Source organism: Octodon degus, unplaced genomic scaffold (assembly GCF_000260255.1).
Source record: "Octodon degus isolate 3935 unplaced genomic scaffold, OctDeg1.0 scaffold00118, whole genome shotgun sequence".
Classification (NCBI taxonomy): domain Eukaryota; kingdom Metazoa; phylum Chordata; class Mammalia; order Rodentia; family Octodontidae; genus Octodon; species Octodon degus.
Genome location: NW_004524694.1, coordinates 6,912,909 through 6,927,850, shown reverse-complemented (window position 1 = coordinate 6,927,850; position 14,942 = coordinate 6,912,909). Strand labels below are relative to the sequence as shown.

At 37.1% G+C, this 14,942-nt stretch overlaps 1 protein-coding gene across 1 annotated transcript in view; it reads left to right on the top strand.

Moving 5' to 3' along the window:
• Nucleotides 1-14,942, top strand: part of Csmd3 (CUB and Sushi multiple domains 3) — a 1,279,636-nt gene that overhangs the window by 1,091,498 nt on the left and 173,196 nt on the right. Inside the window, exons 36-38 of the mRNA XM_012516661.2 lie at nucleotides 12,201-12,314; nucleotides 12,817-12,912; nucleotides 14,437-14,640. Of these exons, the coding sequence (XP_012372115.2) occupies nucleotides 12,201-12,314; nucleotides 12,817-12,912; nucleotides 14,437-14,640 (414 nt within the window). The remainder of the gene's footprint in view (nucleotides 1-12,200; nucleotides 12,315-12,816; nucleotides 12,913-14,436; nucleotides 14,641-14,942) is intronic.

Below are 14,942 nucleotides of genomic sequence, written 5' to 3'. Positions count from 1 at the left end.
ATTCCTTTTTCTCAATTTCTCACAGTAGCATATTTTCTCACTTTAATTAAACATTTCTAGTGGACTGTGGTCTAGGAATATGACTATCAGAACATGACATATGTGAGATATCATATATATATCAACTATTAAATCATATATATCACATATAATATATACATGACCAAATATGATTGCGGTTCCTCCTGTTATGTAAATGATCAAACCTTATTAGACTGGAGCCCAAGAGAAAGCAAAGAAAGACTGGTGGTGACTACAAAGCTGCACTTGGAGCTGGCTCTGCCCCACTGCCACAGCAGTGGCGCCATTCTCAGAAGGGGACTCAGCTCAGAGGCTGTCATCCCCAGACACAGCATGAGACAGGACAGGAGTTACAACCGGACAAGAAATGTTGGAGGTGCCAGGACCTTTGGGGGACATGTGGAGCTGCCCAAGAACTAACAACAGATACTTCAAGGACTTTGCCCAGTGAGGTGCAAGACAACCAGAGAACTTTAGGAAAAGTTTCAGGCCTGCTGTCCTGACAGAGGGGCCCACTCCTCTGTCCCCTACAGAGTCTATTCGCCTTCTTTCTGCCTGCACCCAGGCACAATAAATTTCCCACCATATTGCCTTTACATGAGTCTGGCGGTCTCTGCGCCTGGCACTTTGTGTTGCTACAACATTTTGGAGAGGCAGAGGACACTTTTGGAAATCTCGTTCTATAACATGCCCTTCCATACGTTTTTGAAAGTGCTTGGAAATCTTGCCAGTTCACCCTGAAGCATCGGAATTTGGAGCACTGATGTTTGAGGGCGCCATGCTGTAGCACAGCCGTGGTGATGAGCAGAAGCTGGGCAAAGAGCTGGGGAGCAGCGAGTTCCATGAGTGTGGCATGGGCGCTAATTCTTTCATTTGTTTGCTTGTTTGTCTCCAGGCATTGAACTCAGGACCTTGTGCTTGCTAGGCAGGGGCTTGAGCCATAGAGCTTTCTCTCCAGGCCCTAGATGCTGAATTTTTGCCAAAAGCTCATATAAAAAACAGAATCCGAGCATCTGTGATTGGAGCTGGGGGCTACAGAGGCCAGGGACTATTCTCACACAGCAGCCCTTTCATTTCCAGAGGTGCCCCCCACCTCAGTTTTAGAATATGTGCTACTGAAGCGAGCACTAAAGCCTGCCTTGGGACAGACATGTGGTCACTTGCCCTTAACTGCGTCAAATTAACTCTCAGGACAAGAACTAGATAAGAGTGAAATTTTGAATGGTAGAATTTTATCTTATTTTAGTCTCTGCATCTTAAAAGAAGACCATCTTTTGCCATGGGAGTTGGGGACTCCACACAATAAACATGATTCTTGTACCATGTTAACCAAATGAAATGTCTGGACTTTGTCAGATTCTGACTTGAACAAACCAACTGGAAAATGACAACTACCTCCTCCTCCTCCCCCTTGTGGAGAAAAATGACAAAATTGGAAGCAAAATCAATTATTCGATAAAATTTTAAAAAATCATTGCTGATTTTCCTACATTTCATCATTACATTGTAGCCACTTTTAAAAAATCCTTCACAATTCAAGGAAAATACAGAAACACGAATACAAAACCAGATACAATGTTGGGGTGGCTTGAAGGTATACCAGGTTGCAGATGGTGACCACGAGGGCAAATAAAACATAATGGACAAAGTGTTGATAAGTGTTGCAAGTGGGTGATGAACTCATGGCCCTCTATTTTACTATTTGGCTCACTTAAAACAATTGTGAAAATTGTCATAATAAACAAGTCTCACTAATTCAAATTATACTTCGTGTGAGGATATTTTTCTGACCTCCATCCCTCTGGCATGCTAGAGGCTTGGCAGACATGTTTAGCAAGATGCATAGGAAGGAAACCTTGGGAATGATTAAAGAAAAACCTGCATGAGGCCCAGGATTTGGCCCAGTGGTGCAGCGCCTGCCTGGATGTGTAAGGTCCTGAGTTCCACTCCTGGGAACCCCACACCACCCAAAAAAACCCAAAACACTGAGAACATACAAATTGAAAAATGAGTTAAAAGTAAAAATGTTAATAAAATGCACTAACATTTTAAGCTTCTCGTGTTCCTTTCCTATTTCCTTTTAAATATGCAATCGAATTGCTTATTGTGGTTTTCTTGATTTCATTGCTTTTAAAAATCAAATCAGTTCTCAGCTTCTGGGAAATTTTACAACTGCCAAATTGCAGATAAATGGCTGGCTTGCAGTTGAATAGATATTTGCTCCTGGAATAATCAAAGAAAATCGCACTGTATTTGCCATAAGATGATTTTTGTACTGTGTATATGTTTCTAATTTGTCAAATAGGCAGTTCTGAAATTTGGGTGGGAGGCAAATGGTCATGGAGGGCCCAGGGAGATAGCTCAGTAGAAAAAGCACTTTCCTGGCAAGCTCAGGGTCCTGAGTTCAATCCCCGGTACTGGGGTGGGCTGGGGGTGGGGTGGGGGAGTCATGGAACAGGCAAGAAGCCAGCTTTGGAGAAGCCTGAAGCCCGGATGTAGATATTATGAATGTAGTCAGGAAGCCTTGTTCATGGATTGACAGAAGCATCACAGAAGATTTGCAAGCAGGAAGATCATGTCGGATCATATTTACTGCAGTGAGTTTAGAGTTTACAGTAGAACACGATTGCTGGAGTCACCAATTTATAGGCTCATCGGGTACCACTGTAGTCAAATTTGTGAACGCTGAACTGCAACATCATTCTCTAGTTATTGCGAAGTAGCGATGCATATTAAGGGTTTGGTGTGTTTATTTTCAGAGCTGGCCCGATCTTGTTAGACTGTAAGAGCTGCTGACCTGGCACTTCTAGGTGTTCAGCCGGAGGGCAAATTCGGCCTTGGGAAGTGAGGCGGAGCCAGGTTTCCGCAGGGAATTTTCAAGAGCTCGGAGGTAGATAATTACCGTGTGATGAACATGACTCACCTTCTTTACAGTAATGAAAACCTCAAGCATTTCCTTGTGAGTTAATAGTTTACTACAGTTGTGTTGTAACAGTAACCTTGAGTATCCGAATCTGCTATGCAGAAAATATAACAAGTTCCAAAGCGTTGCTGAACCCCCTTATTATAGCAGAGAATACAGCAAACTTTTCTAGCAGCAATTGCCACTTTAAAAGTAAGTAGTAAGGCCAGCCAAATAGCTCAGCGGACTGAAGCGCCTTCTTAGGCAGAGCGCCGCGGCCTGGGTTCGATCCCCAGGCCTGCCTGCTGCGCCGCCCCTGCCCCCAGGGCGTGCAGAGATGGCCTTGGAGACTGGGTGTGGTCGCACGCGCCTGCAACCCCAGCGCTTGGGAGGCTGAACACAGGAGGATCACTAAGAGTCCGATCTATGCAGTGAGACCCTGGAGACCCTGGAGACCTGGTACTAAAATACATTAAAAAAAAAAAAAAAGTATTGCACTGATTTGATTTGGGACTGATTTAAAAGCACTGGTGTTTCTGGTTGAAAAGCTTTTGTTTGAAGATAAATTTTGATAATGCTAAGCTTTTATTTTTAGTTTTTTTTTTTTTTTTAAGTATATCAAGTTTTAATTGAAGACCTTGTCATTTTTTTAAATGAAAAAGTCTTTAAAATCCTGGAACACCTATGTGATCCTTCAACTCCCATGGCTGTTTACACACTGAGGAAATTTACATGACACGGGACATGGAGACACCAGAGGTCTGCACATGCCACTGATTTAAAACAGAAGCCTTTTTGTATTCGGCCAGTGAATAATATGAGTGACAAAATCTGCCTAAAATTGTATCTTTATTTTTTTATTAATTTTATTGAGAAACAAATAGCAATGAGACAGTTTCAAAACAGGTTAGTAAGACAGTTACAGTAATTAATACAATGCATATTGTTGTCTTCGTAGTAGTTATTCTTCGTACAACATGTAGACATGATATCCTGTCCAAACACTATTAGTACAAATCTTTCTTCTCATAGAATTAAGAGAAAGTAGTTGGATATCTATCCTAACTATTTTGTATATACAGATACGAAATGGTCCTTCATTTATCTCCCCTTTTTTTGTTTATTTTTGTCAGAGACATGTATTCCTTTGCGATTTAAATATCGTAGGTGCGTGAATTCAGCAAAATAATCCAATATAGCCCAGTAGTCCATAATAGTAGTGGGTTATCTGTAGAACTGGCAATGTCAGATGTGGTGGGAATGTAGACTGGTACAATTGTTATGGAAATCAATATGGAGACTCCTTAAAAAACTAGGACTGGAAATCCCATTCAATCTAGTTATCCCCCTACTGAGAATTTTCCCAGAAGAACTGAAAACATCATATCACAGTGATATTTGTGCATCAATGTTTATAGCAACACAATTTCTGATAGCCAAACCTTGGAAGCCACCAAAATGCTCATCACCTGAGGAATGGGTGAAAAAGATGTGGTATTTTTATACAATGGAGTATTACTCAGCTATAAAGAATGATAAAGAGAAGCTTTCATATATAAGTGGATGCCACTTGAAGATATCCTCCTAAGTGAAATAAACCAGACCCACATGTATAAATATCATATAGTCTCCCTAGTGTAAGAACTCAAAAGAAGAAATAAAAATAGAAAGTTATAACATAATTAAAAGGAAAGTGAGAACTTAAAGTTAAATAATGAAGACAGGGCAAGGAGAAAAGCTAGGAAACATGATGTGGCAAAGCCATACGTTTATATGCAGGAGATGGTTAATGCAATGATCCTGAGATTCATCAGCAGGTTTTTGAAACTAGCAGTTAATTGGTAGAATTCTGACCCTGCTTAACTGTATATGCTGATACCTGTGAACTAAGCAACTGCACTGAAAACAGCAATGTGTAATACTAGGGCCATGCTTGGAATGCCTGTCATTCTGGTCTTCTAAACACATACTGCTTCTAATCTCATATCAATTTCTCTTATACTGTCTCTCAAGTAAATGTTTTTTTAAAAAAGGGTAATAAATGAAAACACAAGAGAAGAAAAAAAATGTCATAGGACTGTCCTGCTACAACATTGTATATGGTTAGATTCCTAAATTTCTGTGCAAAACTATATAATTGTGTATTTCTAGTTTTAAATAAAATTGTATATTTAAATATTCAGATGGCTAAAATTGTAAGGCAACTTTCCTATCAATCTAACTGAACTTTTTGATATCTTTTGTCACCAACAGTGAGTTTTTATTTTTTCACCGCTCAGCAAGTGTAGTTGTACGTTCAGCTCTGAGTTGCATCCATTTCCACGCTGGTAGTGGGAGTGCACGTGCTTTTGGCTGTGCTGTGCTGGTGAATAAAATGCAAGCTGGTCCAACACGGGAGGTTTCTTGCAAAAATTTTCACAGAGTAACAAACCAGCTGAGTGAGCAATGTAGTCTTCCAAAAAAGAGCATGCGATAGAAAAAAGAAAGTGTGGATTTTGCGAAAGAAATAACAGGCGTATTGAGATTCAGGCTGAGATCTAAAAGGAATTTATCATATTTTTCCATTTGTTCTCCTCCCCAGACACCTTTTGTGTAGAACTCTTTGTTTGTGATGGAGGCTTTTCATGCGCCATTTCAGCACATCAGCACTATTTTATTATTTATTTTTATGTATTTAGTACAGACTCTACAGGGTCTCACTACACAGGCCAGACTCACAGTGATCCTCCTGTCTTCAGCCTTCTGCCGCCATGCTTCAGTGCGCCCTGGGGCGGGGCTGGCAGAGCAGGCCAGGGGATCGAGGTCCAGTCCCTGCATCCACTTAAGCAGGCTCTTTCATCCGCTGAGCTATCTGGCCGGCCCTTCATTGACACTGTTTTAAATGTGACTTCTACAACTACCAGTTTCCAAATTTGAACTCTTCTTCAGTAAAAATTTTAGTCATGAGAGAGCTTGTCACAACCTTTCACTCATTTTAATTTTTACCATTCACCATGGGCCACAGAAGTGGCTAGACTGTTTCCCTTAACAGCTTCCTATTTGGATGACAAGTTTAATTTCCCCCTCTCAGATTTGCATGCTACTAGATTGGGATGTTCTGAGAATGATTTTCTTCTGAGATGAGAAGACAAAAACAAAGATGAAAGTCTCCTTCATTCTCATTCTCTCTCTCTCTCTCTCTCTCTCTCTCTCTCTCTCTCTCTCTCTCTGTCTCTCTCTCTGTCTCTCCATCTCTCCATCTGTCTCTGTCTCTCTTGTCTCTGTCTCTCTCTCTCTTGCTGTCTCTTTCTCTCTCTCTCTCTCTCTCTCTCTCTCAGTACTGGGAATTGAACCCAGAGCTTCCCAATGGTCACATCCCTAGTCTTACTTTGGACTTGCTAAGTCACTAAATTACCCCAGTTAGACACAAACTTATGGTCATTTTGCCACAGTCTTCAAGAGTGCTGGGCTCACAGGCATGGGCTGCCACCCCGGGTTTCATGTGACTTGATAATTTTGATCCTGATCACTAAATAACAGTAATCACGCCCACATTTGTTTTATTATCCCCACTTAATGTTACTAGTTTCTAAGTCAGTAAGCCCCTATATAACTAGCTAGTAACTTCAGTGGCAGGAAAATTAAATGGGACTAACTTGTTTAGATGGTGTTCAGAAAAATTATTTATTTCCCCCATGAAAGGGCAGAAGGGCTAGCTTATCCAAGACTATGGACATGGATATAAGTACTATTGCTGTAGCATTCCTTAGTAGATGAAAAGATTGTGATCAATTTCTAATGCAACAAAAATGTATGAATTACAGAACACTAAGAGGGTGTAGTTGTAGTAGTCAGTAGGTAAAAATTTACTAAAAGGAAACATCAGTAGTGAACCTCACAGCTAAACCAACTGAGCAGGACTCTTGCAAGGCAACTTAGACAGATCAAACATCACGTTGGGACGGCACCAGGAGATGGCGATGCGGTATTGAGGGTGGAGGATTCTTGCTAAACCAACTTAGCAGATCATGCTTGCTAAGTCCAGACAGTGCCAAGACAAGCATGGCAGTAAGAACATCGCAATAAGGGGACTCCCTGGAGCCTGATCACAGTTTGATCAAGCAAGCTGTCTTTGTCAGCAGTGGTGTAATATTTTGGCAATGTTTCAGAGTGCAGTTTAGTGTTAAGGGAAGCTCTTCACGCTTACTCATTCAAGTGCTAAGCACATGTGCACACTTACAAGCGTGGACCCATTTTGGTAAGTTGCGTTGTGCTTTGGGCCACCCCTGTGTACTGTGCTGTTCATCTCCGTAATGCTTTTAGAGAGATTGTTCGTCCATGCCGAGCATCCGGCAGTGTGGCTGTGCTAAAGCTCAGGAGTTCTGTTGCAGATTCTGAGGTATGCTGTCATCGCTTATTGATTTGCTTTTAGGATGGTTTAAGCCAGTAGACAAGGTCTTAAGAGTTGGGTGAATCTGATGAACAGAAAGTGTGTTTGACAAGGTTTGTTGTAGAATAGGAAATATTGCTTACTGAAACTGGAAAATGAAGATTTCATGAAATGAAAAATTTACGCCATACAAACCATTCTCACAACTGGAAACCTTCTGCATATTGACTGGGCATGATATTAAAAAATTAGGATGTAAAATAAACCTTTTTTTCTACAAAGAGGAGTAGGTAGGCACAGTGCTTTATGTCACTCTGAATTGACTTGCTTTTCATGGAGAAAATGAACTAATATAAAATTTTAAAGTTGGGATAAACTTTCTATCAGTATCTAAATTAGAAGTATGTTAAGAAGGTATTAGTGGTGTTTAAAAGTCAGTTGCAGATTTCACCAACGCACCTTAGAATACCTCCAAACATTGTCCATGATGACTCACATTGAAGCATGTACTTAAGCAAGTAAGGGATTAATAATCTGCATAGAAAGATGCACCCTAACTTCCTACTTGTTGGTTTACCATCAGTTGGAGAGCTTAACATAACATCTTTTTATAATAAGTACAGTAAAGATAAGCTACAACTTCAGCAAACACAAATATAATTGGAAGCATCTAAGAGAAATGGTACTGTCACTTTTAGTTCACTTTTCAACCCCAACATTGAACTCCTACTTGTATTTCTTCTAGTCAAATCCACTAATATTGTTTGAGTCAATAAATTATGTTCCAGAATAAAATTTATGGGACTCAGAGGCTTATAAATAGTTTCAGTAGTAGAGAAAAACAGATTATTTGTAAATGTTATTTTTAGGAATATTTTGTGTGTTGCTTTTAATCTTACTAGGGTCCCTTTCCCTCCTTTTTATGGCTTCTTATACCACATTTAACTTAGGAAAATAGATGTTTTAACAAAAGAGTTAAGAACATTACCTTTAATGTCTATTAGATTTAAGCAGGGAAATAATCATTTAAAATGGTGATTCCCTTAGGAAACTGGTTGGCTTTTAAAGCTCCTGCTATACTTGAGAGCTACATGCTTTTGATATCTAAATTCCTCCTCTCTGAGAAAGAGAAGGACTCCACCCTGGGGAGGAGCAAATGCGTCATCTCTGCTTGTAAGGCAAGAAACAGAACCCCGGTTAGTTGCTAAATGTGCTGTAGGATGAAATCTGACCAGATTTGGGCAGTTAGCTGCAGTTGCTGGAACAAAAGCCTAGCCCAGCCCTTACCTGATGTATCAGTGTGCGGATCAACGGGAAATGTTAGCTTGCAAAAAGAGGTTATAATCATGTTTTTCTCACAGAAACACAAAATATGTGTCTAGTAAAAACATACATGCACATATACATTCTCTATAACTTTCAGTTAAGTAACTTGGTACACAATAAGATTACAATGACCCACAGAAAATACAAAGAAACACATTGCTTTTGCCTTTGTCTTTGTCTTTGAAGACAGAGTCTCACTAGTAGTTCAGATTGGCCTTCAAGTAACTGTAGCCAGGCCGGTCTCCACTCCTCTGGGATCTTCTGTCTCAGACTCCATTTCCAGATAACCAAATTGTAGACGGTTGTGTTAGCTAGATTTCTGTTGCTCTGACAAAATATCTGAGAAGAGCAAGTTATAGCAGAGCAGATCCACTGGCTTCATTTTGTTCTGGTACTGTGGTGAGGGAAAGTGTGGCAGTCAAAGGGCCTGGGGAGCTGAGCTGCTCACCTTGTGCCAGATGAGGGGTGGGGGAGGACAGGAGAGAGCAAAGAGAAGAGAGTTACGCCCTTCAAGGCTGAGTCCCTGGAGTGACAGACCTCATCCAATGAAGCCCACTCCTAATGCACCAGTTGAGCAATGCACTCTGAAGTGGACCCATCCGCTGAAGAGTCCCAGGCCTCCTGAGCCAGCCACACCCCCGAGCCCTCAGGCGCAATTGCACCAAAGTTAGAGGAAGTCTTTGGGGAACATTGTAGATTCAGATCCTAAAAATAATAGATAAACTGCACTGAGTTAGGCAAATAGATCAGGTAGAAAACAGATACACAGATAGATAGATGACAGATAAAAGCAGATTGATAGATGATAGATAGATTGATAGACGATAAAGGAATTTGCAATAAATGTAAAATAAGTCTGCTTACTAGACAAAAGTTGACATAGTTGTGCCAGATAGCTTCTTACAAAAGTAATAATAAATAAAACCTGTCAACTTTAGGTCCCTGTTAAATCTCTGCCAGATTTTCTCTACATTAATTTCCTCCAGGCAGCTTCAAATATTTTCAGCATTTTGAAAGAAAAGTCTTCCTATTTCCTCTATATAAGAAGGCAAAATAAATTAAGACAATTGCAGACAATGTGGAAACTAGAGGTGCCACTTAATTCTTAAAATTTCTGGTTGAGAAAATGGGATTACAAACATTAGTTTAGTGAAGAAATAATCTAATACATATAACAAATTAGATCACTGTGCAAATGTTCTCAACTTAAAATGCTATAAAGTATCTTATTACACTTATAATTTGTACTCAGTATAAAAATTTAATATCTTCATAGTTTAACTTTTTTAATAAAAGCTATTTCTAATTTAAAATTTCAATTGCCCATATTAATGCAGTTAAATTATATTTCAAATACCTTATTCCTTGATTAATAAGGCAAGATTCAACCCTTAACTCTTGCACCCTTAACTATCTCTCTCTATCTTCATCTTAGAATTATTACAACAAATTATAACCTAAACTATTGGTAGTATGCAAAAGAGCATGTTGTATTGTTGTATTACTCAACAGGATGCAAAAATATTAAATTAATGACTGTATCATTAATAGTTATGATTTCAACACTTTCAATTTGCAGATTACAAATTGTGATGAGTCTGAAAAACAAGAAAAAATTAACCAGTTTCCCCTCCCCACCCAGAAAAAACTCTTGGATAAATGTACTTGGTTTGTTTCAAATAATTAGTAAATGCAGTGGCTTGTTCAAAAATGAAAATGTTTCCTCGTGATATACTTTTTTTTTTTTTTCTGCTTTTGTTTTTGTTTTGTTTTGTTCTTTGGCTGTACTGGGGATCAAACTTGGGACCTTTCGCTTGCCAGGCAGGCACTTATGCTGCTGATAGATGATAGATAGATTTATCTTATATGAGGCCCTTATATGAGATATTTAGGGAGAAAGAGTTAAAAACTGTTAAGTTTTAGTTATTTGACACAAGTTTTTAACATGATTTAAGAAAGAATAAGCTATGCCTTGCTCCAGTGTGCTTGCTATAACAAGGCTCGGTATAGTTTATTTTGGCACTTGGTAAATCATGGTCATATCTGCTTATAATATAAAAAGTATTTTAAAGCTACATTTGCAAACAGATCACCCAAACATCAATAGTGAAAAGCTTGGAAACAATATCTCTTCTTACTTTGGGAGTGTTATTTTAAAAGTAGATTGGATTTGTTGCACAGAATTCAGGATGTTTTAAAAAGATCAGATCCCCAAATTTGTACCTAACATGTAAATGACTAAACCAATTTACTGCAGGTATCTGGTTTACTAATAATATAAATTTGTTTTCACAACTTCTAGCATATATTTTAACAAAGATCATTACCAAGATCAAGCATTTGGTATCCAGGAATTATTTAAAGTAGTGATGCTTTATCTGAGTGTCACCACTTTCTTTCATGTGACAAAGAACTGGACTGAGACCACCAGCTTATTTCCGCAGGCCAGCACGAGTGTAGCTCTGTGTACACTACTGTCCATATCCCTAAGCTCACTTGCAGAACAGCATGTTTCAGGCAGATTTGAAAAGCATTCAGAGGGACAGCCACAGGATGATAGGAAACTTGATTTGAAGTGTAAAATTATGATGGAGAAGTTTAAAAATATGTATGGCTACATGCTCACAATGAGTATTCTAAGCTAGTGTTGTTACATGTTTTTGAAAGTTATCTTTCTAATAAATAAATTTAAATATTTTTTAAACTGCCTATGCTTTCAAGCCCCATGCATTTTGTAGTCAATTAAACATTTTTAAGAGTAACTTGTTACCATTTAATGTTTTTTTAAAAAAATAAAACACAAGCTAATTTCTGCTCTGGATGGGTTCTTTCTATAAAGTAGCAATTTGGGTGGATTCTGTATGTAACTTTGCTACACAAGAGTATGTACACAATGAAACAAAAATGTCATTAAAAGGTCTTTTGGGGAGTACTTCAAGAACTGTGCTTACCACAAGAAAGTAATTTTTAAAAAAATTATAATATTTCAATTATTGAGGAAGCATCAATAATTTTTTTGTTTGACAGAAGATTGGCAGTGAATGTCTAGCAATGCTTAGAATGTGCATTGAAAACGATCTCTGAACCACATGTTGATATTTTTTGAATGAAACTACTGTTAGAACCTAGAAACAGTCCCTTGGTTCAAAGCCTTGTCTATCTCGTCTAAAGGAGGAGGAAAAAAATTAGAAAAAGAGAAGAGAGTCACAAAGTGAAAAGAATCAAACTACCACCAGGAAATATCTAAAAGTTCTTACCATCAAGTATTTGAACACAACAACCTCGTGATTTTTGATCCATCTTAAGTGCTATCACCATTTATTTATTTTTTTTAAATATGCGTCTTAACATTTTATGACCTTTAGCTCATGGTCATTACTTTTATGACCTGAATCCCGTGTGTCAAGAATATCAACCAATTGGCACCTATCTTCTTTTAAAGATAGTTTTCAAAGCGAATGACTATTATATTGTAATACTTTGTTCTCTCTCTCCTCCTCTTTCTATTTTTTTTTTTTTATTTTTGCTTCTGTTTTTGGATGGTTGGTGACTTGTTTGCTTCTCCTGGTTCCTGTTGATCAGTGGTGTTTGGCCAGTTTGTACATTTCCAGACATCACTCCACGATGTTGTTGAGGTGTATGATGGGCCAACTCAGCAGTCTTCTCTGTTATCTTCCCTCTCGGGATCCCACTCAGGTATCCTTTCATAGCTCTGCCATACATCAGTTCTTAATTAAAGCCTGACTTACTAGCATTGTAGAGAAAGTTGAGATTTATGTCATCCACGCTGGAGATAAAGTAAACTGAAAGCAGTCTATTATTTTTTTAAGAAGAGAAACACAATTTAATAGTAACTAAGGAGCTAGAAAAAAAAAAAAGTAGCAACTATTTTCTGGGCTTGTTCTTAAGTAAATATAATATTTATCACAATCTGTGGTATTCAATATAATGTAAACTATTTAAGGATTATTTGAATAATGGTACAGTGTACATCCAGTATGTAATTGAGATCTTCTGCTAACAGGATTGCAATTAAGCTAAACCCAAAGGAAATATATTGTTAGTTGCAGGATATTTTTAAAGTAATTTGATGGAACATAGAGTTACATTTTCAAACGAGAGTATGAAATAATAGAATTTGTTAGGATTACTGAATGAAAATTATTTATGATATCTTAGTGTTTGTTTTGTTGAGTAGGAGAATCACTTCCACTGAGTTCAGGTAATCAGATCACAATTCGATTTACTTCAGTTGGACCAATAACAGCTAAGGGATTTCACTTTGTGTACCAAGGTAAGTGACCCTGTGGTCTAGCAGCACACTAAGGAATGATACCAGTTTCCATTCTTTGTTCAGTTATTGGACGAGTCAGTCCTCATTGCCATAGAGGACGGATAAAACATGCTGTGCCCTTCCTTCCTGGCCTAGAGCATTGTTTCTTGACCAAAGTAAGACAAAACAAAACAAAAAATCTCCTGTTGCCACTACCATCCTCAATTTGAATGTACCTTCTTCCTGCCCAACATACTGTTTTCAAAACATCTATGTTTTCCCAGAATTCTTCACCCCACCTGTTCTATTGTCCTCATAGTCGGGCACTCTAAGTTAAAACTCTACAGATTTTTATTTTAATATATTTAGCTATACCAAGGAAATCATTGCTTCATTTTAAAATTGTGCTTTCTTATTATCTCAGGATGGAAACTTTCTTCCTGATTATTAATGATTTTGCACAATTAGAAGTTTATAATTTCTTGCTTTTATAGATATTTTTTCACAGTATTGTTAAGCTAAGCAATTACTTGAACTATTTTGTTTGAAGTATTTCTGATCATATGGCAGTACTCAAATGTACCTTGACCTTCATTCTTAAGAAATGTATAAACACTTGTGATTTGATATTCTTATTAAACTGTCTTACTCCATTGATCTGCTGACTATAATATCATACTGTTTTCAATAGTACTTTCCCCTATAAAAATTATGGTATTATGAATTTAAAAAGGCACTTTAAAATTTTGTTACATTTACTCAAATCTTATAAAATGAATCAATCAATTTGGAATTCATCATATCTCTTTTTGGCTGTTGTCAATCTCTTTAATCATATTCCTTGAGTTTTAAAAAGAAAAAACATCCTGTTATCATTCTGCTTAACTAAATTTAAAAGGCACAATTGAAAGACATACAAAATTTAAAAATTAATTTCAAATTTTATATTTCTTGATCAATCAAATAAAAATTTTATTGTTGTTAATCTGTCTGACTTATACTCTGCTTTAACTGAATGTACTTATTGTTATCAATAACAAACATGTTTTGAGAGCTAAACTTTATAAATATGCTACAAAATAAATTTTAAAAATGTTTGCTTCCTTAAAATCCATGTTATTAAGGACAAAATATTGAAAGAGATATAAAATTATTTAACATACCCTGACACATGTGGTTTTAATATAGTATCTCACCTTTTAAGGAAATGGACTTTAGTCCCATAGAGGCAAAATCTAACTAAAATTACATTGTATATTAGTAAGATTTTGGTGAGATAAAAAAATTAATTAGTATATTTACAGATCTGAGAGTTAAAAATTTCTAACAAAAAAATCTTGATGACAATGGCATTTTTCATTTTAAATTTTGTTTTATTTAGTATGAAACTTAAAACTTTTAGAATTGTATTGAAATTATTAATTTCAATTCTGGAAAAAATGTGAATTTCTTTGAAACCAGTTTAGTTCCATTTTGAAACCAGTAGAGTTACATTTTGGAATCTATTATTTTGGGAAATTAAAACTAACAATTATTTCTACACAGCGGTTCCTAGAACAAGTTCTACACAATGCAGTTCTGTGCCTGAACCAAGATTCGGAAGGAGAATTGGCAATGAATTTGCAGTTGGTTCTTTGGTTCTTTTTGAATGTAATCCAGGATATATTCTCCATGGATCCTTAGCAATTAGGTGTGACACAGTGCCCAATTCTCTAGCCCAGTGGAATGATTCCTTACCTACATGTATTGGTGAGTATATAAGTCTGTTTCCTCTGTGATTGTGTAATTTTTAAAAAAATTTCAAATGTATTTCTTTGTAATTTATCAACAAAATTCAATGTATTTATTTTGGACAACATGATGCTTCAAAATATATATGTATTATGAAATGCTTAAGGCTAGCTAACTAGCATATGCATTACTTCATATAATTACCATTTTCATGGCTAGAATCTTTCATATATATTCTCAACATTTTTTGAAAATGAAAGATTACATCAAGCAACTCTAGTTATTTTTTTTTAATCATTTAACCAGCATCCACCAACCCC